The 21,694-nt window shown below is 44.5% G+C and overlaps 1 protein-coding gene across 1 annotated transcript; it reads right to left on the bottom strand.

Moving 5' to 3' along the window:
• Positions 1 to 404: 404 nt before the first annotated feature.
• LOC138818164 (dimethylaniline monooxygenase [N-oxide-forming] 4-like) lies at positions 405 to 21,077 on the bottom strand. Its single transcript, XM_070009103.1, has 9 exons — positions 20,740 to 21,077; positions 16,915 to 17,054; positions 14,786 to 14,974; positions 13,730 to 13,892; positions 9,316 to 9,458; positions 8,071 to 8,267; positions 4,748 to 5,100; positions 1,930 to 1,999; positions 405 to 1,073 (listed from the first exon to the last, which is right to left on the bottom strand). The coding sequence occupies exons 2-9, from the start codon at positions 17,044 to 17,046 to the stop codon at positions 650 to 652; spliced, it is 1,671 nt and encodes a 556-aa protein (XP_069865204.1). The 5' UTR covers positions 17,047 to 17,054; positions 20,740 to 21,077; the 3' UTR covers positions 405 to 649.
• Positions 21,078 to 21,694: the final 617 nt, after the last annotated feature.

Genomic DNA, 21,694 nt, shown 5'->3' on the forward strand with positions numbered 1-21,694 from the left:
GTCCCGAGGATCACATACAACAATGCAGTACAAAAGTTCTGACAAAAAAGACTGGTTCTGAACTTGGTAGTTAGGATGGGAAACAAAGGAGTACACCTGATACTGGGAGATAAAGTGGCCATGAGTTGGTGCCACCCGCATACTGACCGGATTCCGGACACCAGGCGTCCGGCTCTATTCTCATTGCTATTGCAGAGCGCATGAGACGGGCGTTTTAAAATTATTGTAAAGCTGACGTACAGAGGGGTGACAGTTACCTAAGCCAGGTAGTGATACCCCTCTTTCTGAACAGTGTCACCCTGCTCACTCATTTTCTCCCAGTTTTCCCCCTTCCCACCCTCCTGCCCCCAAGTCGTTTAGCGTATTTTCAGCATGGCGTCCAGTGAGTATCACGGTGGAAGAGGTAAGCAGTCTGCAAGGAAAGTTTATTCGTTTTTCACAATCGAAGGGCATGGTGGTGAGAGCTTTGTACAGAGTGGAAAGGAAGGACAAGTAAATACATCAGGAGGGGACCAAAGCAGAGCAGGTCAGTTTTACAACAATCTGCTTGTGATAAGGAATCCAGCATTTGGTCCGTCTGTGAGGACCGGACTCCCAGGACCCAGACACCTCCTGTTAAAGGCTCCCCACTTCCAACACCGCATAGATTTCAGGGGATGTACCCAGAGCACAGCAGCACTAGGTGAGGGGAGATTTTATCATACAGTTTGCTTGGCACCAATTTAAGGAAGAGTGAGGATTTATAGATAAGTAGAAGAGAGGCAACGAGGACAGGTGCTCCCCAAGCTATTAAGTAACGGGGCTTGGGGGAGCGGGGGATGATTCGCGTTTTTAAAGGTTTCAGGGTCCTGTCCCACTGGGTCAGGATGGCCTTTCTGGCTCCATTCCATTTCCCAGGGCCCATTAGGCGGTATTGATAAGGGGTACATGGTCCAAAGAAAACTTCCCAGGCGAGTCTGGGATCCGTGAGGAACAAAAACGGGATGTTGGGTTTCGAGCCAAGGCATGTGGCAATTTCATCCATGTAATAAATGTAGTCGGTCATTCTTGGAGTGGGATCTTTAATCACAGCCCTGTGAAGAAATAAAGATGGCGGCATTTCATTAATTTTTCTATGCCCGTTGTTTCTCAAGTTCCAAGACCCACGCCTCCTCTTACTCTTTTGTTACTCCCTTTTCAAAAGAAAACTGTTTTGGGCATGTGTTTTTCTCTGTTGGAAAGACAAAGTAAAAGAAGCTTATATACCAAGGGTATCTTTAGCGGAAATTTGTTGAAAGATGGGCTAAATGGAGGTATTTTGAAGAGAGGCCTTCCTGAGTTTGATAGGAATTTGGTTAGTCCAAATGACAGAATCGATGATGAATAAACAGGACCAAAGAGCCTCACATGTATGGATGGACATGTATTTTTTTTGTTGTTGATATCAGTTGTGGATTGAGAGGACTATATGTGGATCCAAGGATTGAACTTGACCTTAACGTGACCATAGTGTGTGTGGGAAACCTTTATTTATGAATACTTCTGTTGGTATATGTTCATGATGTCCCAGTGTCATTACATACATAAATAAGCACATAAATAAATACAACATGAAATACACAAGACATTCCAGCCTGAGCAATGATAAGCCGGCAGGGCAGAGTCAGTTTCTGGAGGCGAAGTGAAGATGGCTGCTCTAGAAAGGACCGGGCTCTCGAGTCTCTCTCTGCACACCTGGTACCCCCCCCCCCCACCCCCGTGTGTCTGGGGCCACATGTTTAGTTGGAGGCAGAGTTGGAGCTAAAAATATCTCCCTCTGATGCACAGTGCAGTTATTTCTGCATCTTTAGAATGCTTCATAGCATCTACACTGAGAGTCCCTGATTGTGGTGGGGTTCTTTCAACGGAACTGATTGCTGGGCTTCCCCTATCACCAGTGGTAGTTTGTACCTCTTAATGAGCTGCTCCTTTTTCCTGGCCTCAGCCATTAATGTCTGGGGTGGAGGTAGCTTGCAGAGGCCTATGAGAAAAATCAGAAGCAACATTTAAGTCAAACCTAGTGGCTTTTTATATAAATAAATAAATTAAGCTTGTTTTCCTCTCATTTCTAGTCTCCAACTGCCCCACCCTCAGAGCACGTGAAAGCCAGAGCCAAGAATGAAATCCACGTGCGTAAGTACAGTTTCTCTCCTAACTCAGTTCACCAGGGAGTTGTGATGGCCTAGGACTCAGCTTGCACCTTTTGTGTCCGACCTCAGTTCCTGTGTCCCCCCCTCTCTCCCCACCTCCCTCGCTCCCTCTTTCCTTCCCTCCCTCCCTCACCACACAGCCTATTTTTTCTTGTTCACATACAGTATTATCCGGATGTGTCTTGTGACCATTAGCAGCAGCTTAAGTGGAAACTTGAGAAACTGCCTGGGCCTGGCCCAGCTTCGCTCCGTGGGGAGTCTCAGCCCCTGGCACAGAGGTGTGTCCACTGGAATGGCTGTGAGGACTCTGGTTCTCAGCCTCCAGCTGAGACCCTCAGGCCCTCGCCTCTGCTCCTACTCATTCTGAATTCCCTGCCCGCTGTTGTCCTGGCAGCCTGGGCTCTGGGCTCCGGCCATTCTCGGCAGTTGTCAGGCTGCCCAGAGTCTGAAATCCCAGGCTGATACCTTGTGTTCTTGCCCCCCCCCTCTCCTTTGCATTTCTAATGTCACTCCATCCCCCCGGCCCCCTTAAGGGGCCCCAGTCCAGCCTGTCCACCCTCCCATTCTGGGCAGGACGGCATCTGCCAGGCGCCCCGTGCCAACCCTGGGTGTAGGTTTGCTGTCCAGCAGTTACTGACCTAGCGCAGTGCTGAGCTGAACTTTCTGCAGGCCTTGCGTTGATTGATCTGTGAAAACCTAGTCAGCCCTGGCGCTTTCCTGCCTGGCTCTCTGAAGCTCTGTGGGGAGGGCCACGGCAACTTGGATGATGGGATCTGTCTAGTAGAGTTCTGTCTGTATCAGCTTTACTATCCTAATAAGTATCTTCAACCTCATTAGAAAATACTTAAAAAAAAACCCTACAATACTAAAGGCTCTAATATAATTGGATAGTGTGTTAATTGGCCTTTAAGAGCACACAGTTGTAATAATTTAATGAAGGACCAGGATTTTCCCCCTCCTCTAAATAAAATAATGATTTCCTAAGCAATTCCTTTCCCCTCCCTGACTCAATTAACATGTTGGCCAACTTCGGAGGACATAAGGTTTTAAATACGGTCAGTAACTGTTACAGTCACACTGGAATAGCTGTCTGCACCCATTCATACTGTGCTAGGTACTGCTTATAAATGATTGGGAATTGATTTCATGCAGTAAAGAGAGCTGCTTGGCTGAAGCGTGAGTGCTGCTTATATTGAGACACAATATAACTGTGGATCTTTAAAGCATGTTCTAATCTAAACCTTACCCTGCTTTCGAATAGAAGATAGGAATGACAATGCCTGAGAGCAATGGTGCTGAATGCTTGTACTGTCTGTCAAATACTCTGCTAATTCTCTTTCAGACATTATTTATTTAAAAAAAATCCTAGAGACAAAGGGTTTGTTATGCTCATTTTTTTAAAATGGGAGACCAGGGCTGAGATGTAAAGAAGCCCTCACAAAGGGAGTGAGTTTCACAGCTGGGGTTGAATTCCACCAGCCATGACTCCAGCAATCTCTGGCCTCTGTGCTCCTGGGTTATGACACGTGAGTGCGGTAACAGCATTGCTTCCAGGGTCTAAAGTGCTTTGATGTCACGTACATTTATGTATTTGGTGGCCTTGGGGATTGATCTCAGGGCTTTATGCTTCCTAGGCATGATGTGAGCTGCATCTCCAGTCTTTTTTTGCTGTTTTTTTTGTATCCATGCATGCATGCATGCATGTGTATGTATGTACGCATGCATGCATACATGTATGTGTATGTATGCATGTATGCATACATACATGCATGTATGCATACATGCATGCATGTATGTGTATGCATGCATGTGTTATCAGCTCAGGCCAGCCTGGGCAGCAGTCCTCATTTGTACCCGACAGGCCTGCGCTACTGTATCCTGTGTGTCTGGCGGGAGGGGTTCTCCTGAGTGATTCTTGCCTGGGCTGCACTAGAGCTGCAGTCTTCCAGATCTTAACCTTCTACATACCTGTGATGAGAGGTGCGTGCTACTATGCCCAGCTATTGGTTAAGACAGAGCCCCATTAACTTTTTGCCTGGACTGGCCTTGAAGCATGGCCTTCCTGATCTCTGTCTGCTGCCTGGGATTGTACGTGTGAGCCACTGGCTCGGTCTTCCATGAGCCTGTCTTAAAGGTGAGTCTCTCTTAGTTTTTATTCATAGTATGAATACTATCTTTCTTTGCAAGCAGTATAAAATTCTATTTCTGATCATTGATGAAAAGACTAACAAGTAATTAGACTGGACTAGAGCAGAAAAAGATCTAGAAAAATTGATTACACCCTGTTGTCTAAATTTATCTCATTCACAGTCAAATCTTTTCCACTCAGGTGGAATGACATAGTATGCCCATTGTGATACTTCATACATATACAATTAATTGCTTGTTATGTTCTTTTAAGACTTCCTATTATCTTAGCTCATAGCTGTTTGGTTGTAGCTGATGCTAAGTGGCAAGCCGGCAATGGAGCCCCGGGCCTCACATACACCGGGCAAAATCTCTGTGACAGTGTACTGTAAACAGTACACTGATTTTAAGATTCAGTTGACCATGTTTGGCTTTAGACAGCGCAACGATACCTTTGAACACTCTTGTAGCCCACCGGGCCTGCAGCTCTGTGCCTGCTAGGATGGACCCACTAAGGCTGATATGGCCAATGATGGCGAGCGTGGCTCTCTCCAGGTCTGAGGGAAAGACTTGCTTGTATAAGAAGGCCCTCTTTGTGCAAAGGCTCCTCAGAGGTTCTTCAAAAAAGGGGAAAGAACATATGTATCCAGTAGTGAAGATCACAGCATCGATGTTGGCTTCCACTGTCCCATCTTCAAAGACAACAGAGGTTTCTGTAAAATCCTTCACGCTGGTTTTCATAGTGACTGTCCCACAGAGGAGGCAGGCTGGAAGCTCATCATTCACAATAAATTTCGGAGTTTTTCTTAGACACAAGAGAAAAAATATTCACTGTACTTATATCTTTGAGACCCTCCAGCAAACGATTTATCCAGTCAGTTGAAGGAAATTATCTGCCAACCCAAGGAAGTGAATTGACCTGCATTGAATTCAAGGCTGTCTCCATGACTGTATGTTCAGAACTTGTTTTGATTCCTTACTTTCAGTAGAAGACATGTGGAAAATAACTAAGCCTACACTTTTCCTGACTCTATCTACAGTTATCTGTCTCCTGGAATTCCTTCCTTCCTCCCTCCGTCACTCCCTCCCTCCCTCCTCCCTTCCTTTCTCCCTCACTTCCTCCCTCCCTCCCTCCCTTCCTTCCTCCCTTCCTTCCTCCCTCACTCCCTCCCTTCCGTGCTTTTCCCATTCTTCTCTTCTCCTTCCTTCCTTCCTGTCAAGCAAAAGCACATAATAAACGATCTGGGATCAAACGGTTTTCTTTCACCCAGGCTCTCAGGAATGACATTAAACCAAGAGAAAATTTGCAAGAAACTATTTGACTAAAAACAAAAGCATGAATCTAGATAGACTGTTAAGTAAAGTTGTTTTGAATACCTCATTCTACCTATCATATCAAACATTGTCTATAAAATTGACAAGAAATCTTTTGGTATTTTTAATAATTTGAAATATAGTTTGTTAATGAATAAAGCATAATAAACTACATCTAATGACGTTTCATGCAATTCAAAACTTTTCTTTTTCTGGCCCATATGTGACTCTATACAGAGAGGTATTAAAATATATAATTTCAAAGATCTCTACTATATATTCATATATTTAATCACTCAGTTAGGGTAGACAGTTATTTATTATTTTAGCTCAGGGTTACTTTTCTACCAGAATGATGCCTGCTTTGTGTTAGAGAAGAAACTTCTTTAGTCAGCACTAGTTTCGTAAAAAGTAACTAGTGGGAGAGGAGCTAGGGACCTTTGTCTTCTGAGTGTACCCTGATCCCTGGAAAAAAAAAAAAAAAGGAGTGGCGTCTACACACAGCAGAGCTGCCGACGTGGTCTTTGTGTGTGTGTGTGTGTGTGTGTGTGTGTGTGTGTGTGTGTGTGTGTGTGTGTGTGTGTGTGTGTTTGTGTGTGTGCAGTTCTGAGAGTTCACAGCCAATTTAAATACTTGAAATTTCAAACTGGAGAGGGTGTGTGTGTGTGTGTGTGTGTGTGTGTGTGTGTGTGTGTGTGTGTGTGTGTGTGTGTGTGTTTGTGTGTGTGCAGTTCTGAGAGTTCACAGCCAATTTAAATACTTGAAATTTCAAACTGGAGAGGGTGTGTGTGTGTGTGTGTGTGTGTGTGTGTGTGTGTGTGTGTGTGTGTTTGTGTGTGTGCAGTTCTGAGAGTTCACAGCCAATTTAAATACTTGAAATTTCAAACTGGAGAGGGTAGCTATCATCCTTTCTCTTACTACTTTTGTTAGTGCACAGAGAATGCTTCCATATCAAGAGCTGCTGTGGAACTTAATGGACACTGTCTCAGGGATATGTTTGTAACAGCATAAAGAGTGCCAATGTCCAGTTGGGTGCCGATGGCTCATACCTGTAATCCTAGCTATTCAGGAGGCTAAGATCTAAGGATCAGAGTTCGAAGCCAGCCCAGGAAGAAAAATCCCTGTGAGACTCTTACCTCAAAGCCCTGATATGGAGCTGTGGCTCAAAATGGTAGAGCAATAGTCTTAAGCAAAGGAGCTCAGGGACAGTGCCCAAGCCTTGAGTTCAACTCCCATGACTGAACCACCCCCCCCATCCCCCCACCAAAAAAAAGGCAATGCCATAGTTATGAGACATTTTGAATTCTTAAAACTGTAGAATGAGAAATACTGATGTCAGAATACCCCCTGAGAAATGAAAAATCAAAACCACAGTGAGATACCATCTTACCCCTGTTAGCTTGGCTATTACAAGAAAGCAATAAAAATGCTGGCAGAGGTAATGGAGAAAAAGGAACAAATCACTGATATAGCACAGCCATTATGGAAAACAGTATAGTCTCCTTGAAAACAAAACAAAACTGAGAAAAAGCCAGGTGTGGTGGCTCACAGCTATAATCCTAGCTAATTGAGCCTGAGAATGGGAAGGGAGTGGTTCAAGGCCAACCTGGACAGAAAAGTTCTCATCCCATATCTCTATGCAGAAGTCACCCCAGCCATCTCAAGCCACACGGGAGGCTGAGTATGGGACGCTTGTAGTTCTGAGTCAGTCTGGGCAGAGACTGTCTCCACGGAAGGGAAGGTGGACTGACGGTCAGGCGCATGCCTGGGTGGGAGGTGAGACCTATCATCAGAAAAAAAGCAGACCGGAGGTGTGGTTCAGCAATATCCCACCATCCTAGCAAGCATGAGGCCCTGAGTTCAAACCCCAGCACCATCAAAACGAGAAAAGGAAAAAAAAAATGAATAGATCTACCATTTAATCCATTTATCCTACTTCTGAGACTATAGCCAAAGGATATGAAATTAGCCTGGCCATGTTTATGGAAGTACTAGTCACAGTAGCTAGCATAGAGAATTAACTTGGGTGCCTATCAACGGATAACTGGATAAAGAAAACGTGGTATATATATACATGGTGGAGTATTATTCAGCTATCAAGAAGAATGAAATCTTGTGAAGCAAGATGGATGGACTTGGAGGACATTGGGTAAGCCAAGCTAGACACAGAAAGGCAAGTACTGCGTGTTCTCTCTCAGACGTGAGGCTGAAAGGAAGTAGTGACTATCAGAGATTAGGAAGAGTATAGGAGGGACTAGGCATAGGAAAAATGATGCTACATGCATGTGTGGAACCTCATTGATATGTACAATTAACACAGAAGAAAAACCTGAAGAACATAAGTAGGGCTGAGGGTGTAGCTCACTGGAGGAGTACTTGTGTACCTTGCGCGAGATCGTGGCTTCCGCCTCCAGCAGTGCAAATCAACCAACCAACCGAGCAAGCAATGAACAGAAATTACCCTTCTGCAATACTTAATCCATAATCTTCATGGTTAAGTCTTCTATTCATCTTTCTCTCCTGCATCCAGCTGAGGAGCGACGCAGGCATCGTTTTCTTGATGAAGGACTGCCACCTCGTAGTGGCCATACTTCTCGGGTAACCCCAGTCTGAGATGCGGCTGATGACCCACGTGCCGGTTGTCGTGCTGAGGAGCACCTGAGAAGGAAGTCGGGAGAGGAGCAGGCCTGCCCGCCATTTGTCTCCAGGATGTGTTCACGTGTTTCAAAGGCTAACGGAGTTCCGCCTCAGAACAGCGAATGGTGAATTTGTGCCTAGATGGACATAGGGACTGTGTGTTCCTGTACTTGGCACTGTTCTAAAGAGGCGTGTCACCTGATGGAGATGCGTTAAGAGTGTTCTTTGCATTTATAGGATTAGAAGAATAGAATTTAATATGTGTAAGTGAACAATCGTTCATTTGTAATACAGAATTTCAAGTGAAGGCTCAGAAGGACAGGTTTAACTGAATGAAATATAAATGCATTCTTTGTAGATCTAACTGCTTTCCTACAGTTTATGCTAAAATGGAATAGATAAATTTTAATTGGTGAGTCTATATTTAGCCTTTTCTAAAATCATATATACTTGGCGCATTAGGGATTATTTTGTCCTTAAATAAGTGCAAATCCGATTTCTAAGACAACACTTTGAGACAATTGGGAAACAACTTCCCTTTTCTATTCTTACACAGGGTATTTTCCAGAATTGCAAAGAGTGTATGCTGTAGCTAACACCTAATTCTAGGACTGGTGAGGCCTGGACAAGAAATGCATGAATTTGAGGTTGGCTTAGGAGAGGTGAGTGGGGGAGAGAGGGAGAGGGAGGGGAAGGGGGAGAGGAAGAGAGAGGAGGAAGGGAGAGAGAGGGAAGGGGAGGGAGAGAGGAAGGGGAAGGAAGAGGTGGGAAGAGGAAGGGGAAGGAGGAGGAGGAGAAGAGGGAGGGATGGAAGGGAAGGGAAGGAGAGGGGGGGAGGAAGGGGAAATTGCCCTTTGTGGGACATCTGGCCTTGTCCTGAAATCTGTGGTGTCATTTGGCATTCACATGATTTCCCCTGGTTGCTTTTTGGAGATGCTTCTGTAAGGTGTGGCCTTTTAAGTAGTCCAGAGACTTAGGAGCGGCCCTGAGTCTTTCTAGGGAGCTTTCAGTGTCACTGAGCAATCAGGGGATGGGCAGGGGTGGCCAGACCTCCTCAGGAGTGGTGTACCTGGGCTGCCGTTCGGCTGAGCTCCACCGCCAGGTCCCCTCCAGTGTTGCCAAGACCCATCAGTAAGACACGTTTGCCCCGAAAGGCGTCCGGGGTCCTGTACTCCTGACTGTGTAGGATCTGTCCTTTGAAGTCACGGATTCCTGGGGAGGAAGAAAAGACCAGTCTGAAGCCTCCTCCAATGCACCAACTGTCCTGCAGAAAAGGGACATCCTGGAAATATGGCGGCCTTTCCTTCTGGAAGGAGTATATACAAGCAGCACGAGGTGCTTCTCTTTCCTGGGGCTTGGCGAGCGTTCTAGAATAGCCCAGCAAAGGCTTACAAGACCTCATTCTGATTAATAAACAGCAGGGAGCTGGGAGCTGGTGGTGCTCACCTGTGATCCTCGCTACCCAGGAGGCTGAGATCTGAGGATCTCCGTTTGAAGCCAGTCTGGGCAGGGACGTCCAGGAGGCTCTTATCTCCAATGAAGGTGAAGGTGAAGTTGTGGCTTAAGTGGTGGAGCAAAAGTCTTGAGTGAAAAAGCTCAGGGACAGCGAGTGCCCAGGCCCTGAGTTCCAGCCCCAGGAGCAGCGTGCGCGCGCACACACACACACACACACACACACACACACACACACACACTGTGCACACACATACACACACTGCACACACACACACACTGCGCGCGCGCACACACACACACTGTGCAGGGTAGCATGTGCCTGTCATCCCAGGAGGATCATAATCCAGGTAGGCATAAGGAAAGAACCTTCTTGAATAAATAGAGTTAAAAGGCTGGGCCGTGCTGCACATGACAGAATGCCTGTCCGCCTAGCAAATGTAAGGTCCCAAATCCAAGCCTCAGTACTGCATACAATGTGGTTAAAATATCCACACTACAGCAACCTGCGTATCTTATATACACTCCCTATCAAAATGCCAATGACATTGTTCACAGAACTAGGGGGAAAAACTCCTAAAACGTGTATGGAACAACAGCAGTCCTAAAAGAGTCAAAGTAATCTTAAGGTTAAAAAAAACAGGTGGGAGCAATCACAGGAGTAGACGTCCAAATATACGACAAAGATGACCAGTCATCAAAACAGCATAACATCGTTATTAAAAAACCCAGATGAAAACCAGTGGAACACAACAGAATCTAGCTGTAGACCTGCATAGTTACAGTGTGAGAAACACACATCTCATCAATGCTTTGTTCTAGGAAAATTGATATTCACATGCAGAAGAATAAAGCCAGAATGAAACTTACCCTGTGCAAAACAACTCAGAATCAATTAAGGAATTTAATGTAGGAACTGAAACTATGAAACTATTGGAAGAAACATAGATGAAGTTGTTTTGGATAGATCCCAAAAGCACAAGTAACAAGTCAACGGGATTGCATCAAATTACAAAGCAGTCTGTGGAATAGCAGGAAATAGTTGCAAATTACACATCTGATCAGTAGCTAACATTCAGGATATATAAGAAACTCGATAGACAAATAAAAAAATAAAGAAGTCTGGTTATTTTTTAAAAAATGGCAACACACCTAAACAGACCTCTCTCCAGTGAAGACATGGTAATGAACTGGCTAATAGATACATAAAAGATGCTTAAAATTACTAATCCTCATAGAAATGCATCTCAGACCACAGTGAAATATTTTGCTGCAGTTAGGATGACTATTACTTTTTTAAAAAATTCAAAATTAAAAGAAATCCTGGTTCTAGAGAGGATGTGGAGAGAGCAGAGCCCTTACACACTGTTGGAATTTGTGTAGAAATTATTTAAAGCAGTATGGAGGTTTCTCGGAAATTTAAAAATAGATCTACCATTTGATCCAGCAATCACACTACTGGGCGTGTATCCAAAGGAAATGAAGTCAATATGTTGAAGAGACACGGACACTCCCATGTTTTACTACAGCACTACTCACAGGAGCTGACAAACATAAACAATCTAAATGTTTGTTGATTGATAAGTGAATAAAGAAAATATGGTATAGACACACACGCAGTGGAATACTATTCAGCCAAAAAAGATGATGAACTCTTGTTATTTGAGGAAACACAGATGGAAGAGGGGTCCTTATGTCTCTTGAAGTAAGCCAGGCACAAAAAGACCAACACCATTTAGTAGAATTTGTATGTGGAATCTAAAAGAGCTGATCTTAGAATCTGGGAGTAGAACAGTGTTTACTAGAACCGAGGAGATCATGCAGGAGGCTTGAGGAAAGGTGGATCTTGCCAGATAAGAGAAATAACTACAGATATTCTTAAGCACAGGAGTTGACCGCAGATAGCAGTAATGTACTTTATATTTCAGAAAAGCTAGAAGAAAGGCCATTGAGTACTTTAACACAAAGAACTGACAAAAAGTTTCAGGAAATAGATTTGTGTATCCTGATTGAACATTACATAATCGATACATGCATCAAAACATCACCTGGCACCCCATAAGTAGTACAACTTCATGTCAATTAAAAATAAATACATTTTGAGCTGGTGTGGCGGTGCATACCATACCTGTAATCCCGGCACTGAGGAGACTCAGGCAGCATGATAATTTTGAGACCAGCCTGAGGTACACGTAGCAAGGCGCTGCTTCAAAACACCAAGAAGCACATAAAGTAATACATTTTGGATGGTGTTTTGTGGATATGATACATTGGCAAATTGAATTTTAATTCCACTAATATTTTCCATAAGAAAGTTGGTGCCAGATTGTTTTGTAAATAATTATTCTTGTAGACTCATGTTACAGATACTTTGTGCTTCTTTTACTTTGTTTGGTGGTAACAGTGGGAGTTTTGAGAGGTGACAGAGAAAACACCGGTGGTGAACGCAGTGATTGCCTGCCTGGGAGAGGAGAGGCGAGGGAAAAACAGGGAAGCCAGCGGCCCAGAGACCTAGCCGAGGCCGCACTGCGGTGAGGCAGTGCCCTGGAAGGTTCACTTTCCCCTGGATTATATCATTCTTCTACCATTCAGCCATGAAGTCATGAGCTTATTAAGAAATACTTACTGACTAGCTATACTACATAGCAAAATTATAAGCAAAGACTACTAGAAAGAAAGAAAAAAGGACTTTGCACAATGTGGCAACTGACTAGGCGATAAGACTAACCAGTGGTCTGTTTGCACATGTGACACATTGCGCTGCAGAAACATGGCTATAAGAAGGGCTGGGACTCCCAGAACAGCACCAAGCTGAAGCCTTACTGCCATTCACAGCACTGCTTCCTAGGAAATTATGGATTAAACTCCTCCTCGATTGCTAAATACATTTTAAAACAGGAGATTCTGTTTACTTGTGATTCGCTTTAATCAGCTTTATATTTCTTTTTTTTTTTTTTTTTTTGGGGTCTGGTCATGGGGCCTGAACTCTGGGCCTGGGCGCTGACCCTCAGCTCTTCAGCTCAAGGCTAGCGCTCTACCACTTGAGCCACAGCACCACTTCCAACTTTTTCTGCTTATGTGGTGCTGAGGAATCGAACCCAGGGCCTCAGGCATGCAAGGCAAGAGCTCTACCACTGAGCCACCTTCCCAGCCCTATATTTTATTTTCATGCCAAGGATCCCAACTTTTATTATTCACAGTTCTTCTTATTAGTCTTTTTTCAATTGCTAAAATAGAGTTCAAAACTTGAATCACTCAATTGTTTTTAAGGTTACTAGAGAGAGAGAGAGAGTGAGAGACATGAGGGTAACTTTTCTGAATTTTAGTAATCCTTATTCGACTAGTTTCATTTTGCACACCTGAATTTAGATAAATACTAGCTTTCCAAATAATCTCCTAAAAAATGGAGATTTTTCTGGTCATGAAGATCTTAAAAAGAATGTTGGGACCAGCAGGTGGCTTAAGCAGGAGACACTGAATTCAAACTCTGATATTGAAAAGAAAGAAAGAAAAAGAACGTTGAAGTTAGAAGCATTTCCAGAAGGGAGTTCTAAAACTCCTTTTTGAGAAGCCCTGTTCTAGGAGGAAGTGTAATTGATTACTATTGTGGTTGCTCTTTTGAAGAGTGGATTTAGTCACTTTCATGTGCATTTTCTAGTGTGTTTCCTTATCACTTTCTTTGCATTCTTGAATTATAGTCTTGTTTCAAATGACCTATCATGTGAGCCTGAAAATCAAAGCCTGCTTTTTTGCTTTTATGATAGAGCTTATGATTATGATCCTTGAACTTGAAGCAGCTCTGTATTATCAAGTGAAGACCATAACACTAATAGTAATAACTAATCATAGCAATATCTAGCACCCACAGCATTCTTTGCAATTTCAATATAATTTTGTGCATATTATTCTCCAGAGTGATCATCAAGCTGTCAAATCATGAGGAAGGGGTCCTAATTAGAAAGCAGTATTTTCTTCTTCTTCTAGAAGAACTGAAAAGAATTATTCATGGTGTCAGGTTGAGGTGGACTCACCAGGAAATGACTCCAAAGGCAAATTGGGATTCAGGAAGTATCCAGTGCAAACCATGATGGCATCAAAGACAGCTTGGTCCTGCCTGCCCTCCGTCTCTGTGACAACATCCCACTGACCAGTTTCAGAGAAGTCTGGGCGTTTGGTGATGCTGCACACTGTGGTCTGCGAGCAGAAGACACTCACTCACTCACTCATCCTCTACCAAGCCCAGAAGCCCGGTATGGCTGTGCCAGAACCCAAGTCTGTTCTTTAAGTAAACCAAGTTCTAGCACAGGTCCTGTAAAGACTGGGCCAATTTGTTCTCAGGAAGTTAAGTAAGTCACACAAACTTAGATCAGGGGCCAGCTATCAGAATCATTTCATTGGAAGGATTAAAGCAGTCAATTTATTATTATTATTATTACTATTATTATTATTATTATTATTATTACTATTTTGCTGGTCCTGGGACTTGAACTCAGGACTTGGGCTCTGTTGCTAAGTCTCTCTGTGCTCAAGGCTAGCACTCTACCACTTGAGCCACAGTGCCACGTCTGGATTTTTCTGAGTAGTTTATTGGAGATAGAGTCTCAGGGAACTTTCCTGCCTGGGCTGGCTTTGAACTGCCATCCTCAGATCTCTCAGCCACCTGAGTAGCTGGGATTACAGGTGTGAGCCACCGGTGCCCAGAAGCAGTCAATTTTTATTTGTGGCAAAATCATGTGTTAGGATTCCTGATTTATTGAAAAATTTTAGAAAAATGACCTCTCTCCCTTTATAATTTCTGTGGTTCAGACTTGTAGTTATTTCACAAACAAAATGGGTTTCATGAAACAAAGTGGATTCTTAATTTCATTCAAAAGGAGACTTGGCTATTTAGAGGAGTTCAGTAGTAATTTAGTGATTGGTTTCCGTAAAAGGATTGATTTGAGCAGCCAGGGTAAGTGAGGAGAATATGGTCTGTGTTATTCATCTAGATAAAAACCCAGGGAGTTGTGCTTAACCCAGGCTGTTTCCGTTAGGGTGCTGGTAGGCTGGCCCCCATCCACTGACTTCCCATCACCAACGCACCTCACCTTAAAACGAATGTATTTCAGGAGGCCAAAATGCTCAACCACTTCTTGGAGATAGTTCCAAAATTTCTCTTGGTTCATGAAATTGGGGTAATCTTCTTGGAAAGGGAAGTCACTGTAACATGACATCTCCTTGCAAATGTTTGTCATTACCGACTTGTAGACCTTGGTCATCCCATCTTTGGAATCTTCCTGTGGCAGGGCATAGTTTGTATGAGGGAATGCAGGGGACAGGAGGAGAGAACAGAGATCTCAGTCAGTCGGTCAAGCCAGCTTAGCTGAACAGGGCTCTCGTGTAATCTTAAGTACAGGAAACTCAGCAGTGGCTTCCATACTTTGGTGCTGAGACACTATGAGCAGGATTGGGATAATGAAGTGCAATATCTTCTCCAGAGCACAAAGACGCTGAGTAAATTTTAAAGGGCTCCCCAAGACTAGCAGCCTCCCTGAATGGCTCCCTGGATGCAGGTCCCTGAGCTGGTGCTGGCTGCCTGTGGAATTTTCCCTCGTCGCCGGCACTCATGCCTCTCCGACTCTGGACATCTTCCTCCATGCCTTGGAGAAGCCTTCGCCAGCTTTTCCTCACTACTCTCTCTCTCTGTTTTCAGTCAATCTGTCTAATTGGTTCCTTCTCCTTAGCACCTCACCCCCCAAAACTTCCATTTTAGAAACAAACCCTCTTCACAACTCTATGCTCTTGTAGCCTTGTCTCTTTCCATCCTGTCTTGGTCTGCAGGGAAGAATCCTTATGCCCTGGTAGCTTCTATCTTCTCCCATATACTTGAACTTGTCTCCAGGTCTTGACCTCCAGCACTCAGAAACAAAAAGCTCAACACTAAAGCTAATGGATTTCTTGTGGTTGAAACGAATCTCCATTTCTCTCTCAGCAGCCATTTTTCCCTAAGAAGTCTTCCCTCACCCACAGATTTGCATGTGGGAGCTGTCATGGCCCCAGAGCAATAACCTCTACCACGGACTTTATCACACTGCAGAGTGGGACTGGAAATGAGGGCAGGGTCCCTGTCTGTCTTTTGTGCCATTGGGCCCTTGAAGAGGTACATGTTGACCGAATGATAGATAATATTGCCATTTTAGAAAAAGTGCGTATGACTGGAAAAGTTACATCAAAACTTTAATAGTGCTGACCTACAGGCATTGTTATCATATTTAATTTGCATTTTCCTTCCTTCATTCCAGTATTATTTTTTTAAAAAATAAGAAAAAATACACCAACTATATTGTTAAATACCAGAAGCTACACAAACCAGAGTAGCTTTTTTTCCCACCTGGACATTTGGTGGCTTCATTCAGCTTATGACATAACAGAAAAGGTGGAGGCTCTGACCACTCCTGATGATACACAGGAAGGCTTATTCTGCCTTCTTTGCCTTTACTTAGGATTGCAACAAACACTATCTCTTCCACAAACACTTCCCTGACTTATAACAGTTAAGTAGATGTTGCCTTTTTCTTTTCCCAAGTACACTTGATCTTTGGGTCTGTCTAGATTCTGTCTTCTGGCATCTAACATGCCACCACCGGAGCAGGTCCCTGAGCCCCTGGAACCCCGGTAGCTCCTCCACACTTGGCTGCAGGTGCTCCTTGTAAGGAAGATTCGTTACTTCCTGGGTTCTTTCTATTCTGATGGTGTGAAGCTCCTCCCCCACCCCACTGATACACCGGGTCTGCGGAGGTATGGAATCCTGTCGAGAGCCTGTTCTCTTCCAACCCCAAACAATGATGATGGAGGGGAGTTGGAACTCAACGGATGCCACCTTCTCCCTTCTCTAGAATTCAATCTGCTTAATTCACGGAGGCAGTCCAGCTTACTTGACAGTCTACTGATTTTTTTTTTAAATGTTCATGCTCCAGACATCATTATCAACTTGCATACAGTTATTTATCAGCTATAGCTCTCTCTTCCTTTCTTTTCCACACCGAGGATCATGCCCTTCCTTGTCTATTCTCCTCCTTGGTCAGATGCACCCCACATACTCTCCTTGACAACCACAGAGTCTCGAGCGGATTCAAACCCAAGGGCAGAGTATGAGTGAGAGCTGGGGGCGGGGGGGGGGAGGGAGGGGGGAGGGGCGGGGGGAGAGGGGGGAGGGGAGGCGGGCAGGGGCACGCACAGTAAACTTCCACAGTCCCCCGAAGTCACTGCTTCGTTCAAAGCAGGTGGGCTCCAGGGCCTCGTCCAGGCAGCACTTGATGGAGGACAGGCCACTCACGCCTGCCCCGATCACCGCCACTCGCTTGGCCATGCTCTCCTCTGCAGGAAGAAGGTCAGACACAGCTTCCTTGTATGACCACGTTAGAAGTGAAACCTCGGAACAAGACCCAGCCACTGTCGCGGGAAAAACATTTTTCTTTCATCTTTGAGAGGAAGTAGAATTATGTTTTGCTTAAAAAAATACAGGCTCTGGCTGGATGCCAGTGGCTCACACCTGTAATCCTAGCTACTCAGGAGGCTGAGATCTGAGGATTGAGGTTCAAAGACAACCTCGGCAAGAAAGTCCATGAGATTCTTATCTCCAGTTAACCTTCTGAAAACCAGAAGTGGTGCTGTGGCTCGAGTGGTAGAGCACTAACTAGCCTTAAGCTGAAGAGTTGAGGGACACCACCCAGGCCCAGAGTTCAAGTCCCACAACTGACCAAAAAACAAACAACAACAACAACAAAACAGGCTCTGAAATCCAATTGCTTCGGTATCAAAAAGATTTTCTTGTGGGGAAGCGGGGGGGGGGGGGGGGGAGGGGGAGGCTGGGAAGGGATGTGAATAGTAAACAAAGGAGGAGGCTACAATGCTTGATAGGAAATGTACTCATTATTTTGCCCATGTAATTGTAACCCCTCTGTAAAGTATGTTCACAATAAAAAAAAAAAAAAAGATTTTCTTTTGCTTCTTGGCTAGTGGTATGTCTTCTTTTGTAAATCGTTCATTCCTGTCAATTTCCCCAATTAGGATGTTTCTTTGTTATTATCTGCTTATAAGCATAGTCTATATAATAAGCATGCATAGGTTCTTTCTTAAGTGTTCTCCTGGATTGTTTGCTGCTTGCTGGACTTTTACTGGTTTGTAACATGGGGTAGGGAGGGGAATTCACTAAAGCATTTTATCTATTCAAGCAGAGAACTAGACTTGTTTTCATTTTACGCTTCAGACTTCCACAGACCTCAGCCTAGCTTTTGCCCTGACCAGAAGGTGTGTCATTTGGCGGCAGTAAGTCAGGTCCACCTGGTGCTGGTGCTGTGGCAAGAGGCCTTCACCGCCCATGCTGCTTTCCTGCAACCCCCTGGCCATTCCCGAAACACGAATACGGTAGTTGGGACATCCACGTAGTTGCTTTTAAACTATCTGACTCCTCTGGTGTTACATTTGACCCTGTGGTATTTGGGGGGGGGGCAGGATCAAGTTATAAACCCCCCTGTGTGAGTTTTGTAGTCATTGTCACTTATAGTGGCATTGGCCCTAGGGAACTAAGAGAACAAATACACATGGAGCCCACAGGGCCCATCAGTGGCGCACACAGCATGGTCTTCCCATGGAAGCTTGGGCTGCTAGTGGTAGCTGGGCTGTGCCTTAGCACGTGTGTGTCTCAGACTTGGAAGCCAGGGTGTGCACATGCTGTTGTTCTGAGAGCCCGGGCGTCCCGGGAATGCTGTTATTCAAACCCTTTTTTTAACCTGAGCCTGGGTTTGCGGCTACGCATTTTGGGGAGGTGGTCGGAATTGTCTTGGTGGTTTTGCGTCTTGCCTGCTAACACGGTCAGAAGCACCAGGAAGGAAAGTGGTTTACCGACTACTGGGAGCTGGGCACTTCTGAGATCTCCAGCCTTTCAGAGCCAGCTGAATCTGGGCATCTCATGGACTTGAGTGCGGACCAGAGGGACTTCCTGGGACTGCCCTAGTAAGACTGGCTCCTCTCCTGTGGAGAACTCAGACCGTTCCCCCTTAAGCTCTTAGTGCATTTGAGAGGCTTGCCCTGGGGCAAGGAGAGAGGGTGTTAGCGGCGGCAGCAGAGGTGGGTTCCAACTTCCTCTCCACTACTGACTAGTCATATCACCCTGAGAAAGCTACTGAAACACCATTAGATAGGTTCGTTTTTGAAATAAAAAAGACTCCCACAGGACTGTGTATTAAGCATATTGCATATTAAGCACAGATGTCGAGGTATTACTCTGTATTTACTTCCTATGGCCCCAACTTTTCTCCCTCCTTCCCTCCCGTCACCTTAAAAAAGCAGCTCATATAGATAAGCTTTCCCAACAAGGTTGGAAGCAAGTAGGCAAATACTTCCTGTCGATTTGGTGGAGTCACCAGGAATAATGACCAGCACCAATCAGATACACAGGGCAGATGTGGACGAGGTCCTACAGACATCGAAGGCCCAGACGATAAACAGGGATAAGTGGCTGGAAAAAATGTCTCTCTGAAAAGACTGACAAAAGACCTCTTTTGTTCAAGGCTAGTGCTCTACCACTTGAGCACGGTACCACTTGCGGCTTTTTCTGAGTAATTTATTGGAGATAAGTGTCTCATGGCCTCTCCTGCCCAGGCTCGCTGTGTACCTCGATCCTCCGATCTCAGCCTCGGATTACAGGTGTGAGCCACCACAGTTTGGCAAAATCTACACTTTAAAATGAAGTTCATATCTACAAACTGCACATTTCTGAGCAGGGGCAGCCATTTCAAAACATGCCTAAATCAAGTAAGGGAAGGTCCTGAGCAAGTAGAAAGTGAGAAACTGGAATTCAAATTCTTTCTCTGCCGCTAGCCTGTAACCGTGGACAGAGTGTTTGTTTTCTCTATCTACTGTTTCTACATTTGTAAGACAGTGGATTACAGTATTTTCTTTCTATCTTAAAAATGGTTTTTCTGTCTGCAAATCTAGTCCCCCCCAAACCTAAACAACAACAACAACAAAAAGCCCACATGAATGCAAAGATGGAGGTGATGCAGTTTTTCTGAAAGGTGAGGAATTGGGAGCTATACGTCCTATGTCAGTTGTGAAGTATTTTAGGAAACATACAATACTTTCCTCCTTAAAGATCGCTTGTACTTGGTCCATTTACAGAATGGTGATCTGGTTTACTGAGCTGGACTTTGTACAATAGCAAAATACCACCCTATACCTGGCCAGCTAGCGGTAACTTTGGAGATATGGAGAGACACAGGTGCTAGCAGACAGCAGATAGTTAAACCTCAATATTTTCTCAAAGCTGAAAAGCCAAACATAGTATTTATCTAAATTTGTTCTTGCCTGTTTGAAAAACTATAATTGTATTGTTACTATTAACAATAATGACCTCATTTCATAAACCAGGTAGTGAGTTCAATCCTTTTTGGATAATGTCATGCATACTGTCCTTTGCTTTCCCCTTGTGGAACCCTTCTGTCTCTGTCTACAAGTTGCCGACTTCATTTTCCACATACTGGATACTGAGACTGCATTTGTCCACCCTTTCCCCTTCTATTTCTGTGTTCCCCCTTTAAAAAAAAACACCCAAAAGGAAAAACAAAAAATTCTGAAACCCAAATCCCCTATTCCTCCTAATGTAATCAGTGATGAGTTCTACACGGTTGGAATCTGATCAGGTAACTTTTCTTATCACCCCATTTCTGCAGCTTATGGTGGTGTTTTCTGACCTGGCACCTGTGGAGTAGTATTTTGAGCTCCCCTCTCCTACCTGTTACGTCTGTTTCTTTGTAGAGCAGAGTGGATCGAGGACCACGGAGGGACCCTGCTCTGTTACTCTTCTTTCTGAATACTTCTTCCACAGATTAACTTTGTTTCTCTACAACTTTCACTTGCTTGTTAGCTCTGTGGCATTCCTGATAACCAAGAGGCCTCAAATCACTGGCTTAGGGAATCAATGCTTCAAGAACGCGCAGACTCTGTAGAAGCAGTGACTGGAAACATTTTCCCTGGAAAGTAAAAAGCCCAGGACACTTACCTTGTTAGTATACTGTAGACACTTGAGCTATTTCCCAAAGCCGAAGAGCGAAAGAAGGTAATATTTGTCGTTTTAAAAAATGGACCAAATTCTCTAAGCAGAATATTGACTTTGGCCAAAGTGCTGTCTGTTTAAAACTAAAGCCGTTTGTTCTGCTTATTCTGTTATTCGGATGACAGCCGGGAGTAGTTTCCCCAAGGAAAAAACGCTGTGAATCAACGTGAGCTTGGTACTTCCCTGATCTCCGGGGAGGGCTGAAACGCGTGTTAGAACTCAGCTTTTGGATTGGACAGACCTAGGGACTTCTTCCCCTTTCTCCTCCCTTGGAAGCAGCTTTCAAGCAAAGCCTGAGACTAAAGCCAGGGTGAGCAGTGCTGTTGTCCTCTCTGCCTTTAGAGGGTGCAAAACCACAGCGATATCAGTGACAGCCCCCGACCTTTAGACAGCTTCAAAGCCCGGACTCTTCCGTTTCTCTAAAGAAGACAGCATAATAATTAGGTCAAATTCTTTCGTGACTGGTGTTTTCTAATGCCTGAAGTATGAGGTTTAAACTTCAGGATTTATAAGGAATTCAGAGGAGATGGAAAATGTATTTGAGAAAGCAACACACACACACACACACACACACACACACACACACAGAGGAGATGGAAAATGTATTTGAGAAAGCAACACACACACACACACACACACACACACACACACACACACACACACACACACACACACACACACACACACACACACACACACACACACACACACACACACACACACACACACACACACACACACACACACACACCCATGCCTCCACCTCTGCTTTTTGCTGGTTATTGAGTCTCTCAGACTTTCCTGCCCGGCTGATGTTGAGCTGTGATCCTTCAGCTTCAGGTCTCAGCTCCCTGTGTAGCTAGGATTACAGGTGTGAGATATCCTCACACAAGAAGAGTGG

This window comes from Dipodomys merriami, unplaced genomic scaffold (assembly GCF_024711535.1).
Source record: "Dipodomys merriami isolate MVZ:Mamm:240054 unplaced genomic scaffold, mDipMer1.0.p SCAF_72, whole genome shotgun sequence".
NCBI classification, from domain to species: domain Eukaryota; kingdom Metazoa; phylum Chordata; class Mammalia; order Rodentia; family Heteromyidae; genus Dipodomys; species Dipodomys merriami.

Excerpts from the sequence above, each read along its gene's own strand:
- LOC138818164 (XM_070009103.1), bottom strand. The coding sequence starts at position 17,046 with ATGGCCAAGCGAGTGGCGGTGATCGGGGCAGGCGTGAGTGGCCTGTCC. Across the intron at positions 13,893-14,785 it reads TGAAATACATTCGTTTTAAG|ACCACAGTGTGCAGCATCAC; the intron begins GTGAGGTGCGTT and ends TTCTGCTCGCAG. Across the intron at positions 9,459-13,729 it reads GCCTTTGGAGTCATTTCCTG|GAATCCGTGACTTCAAAGGA; the intron begins GTGAGTCCACCT and ends CTTCCTCCCCAG.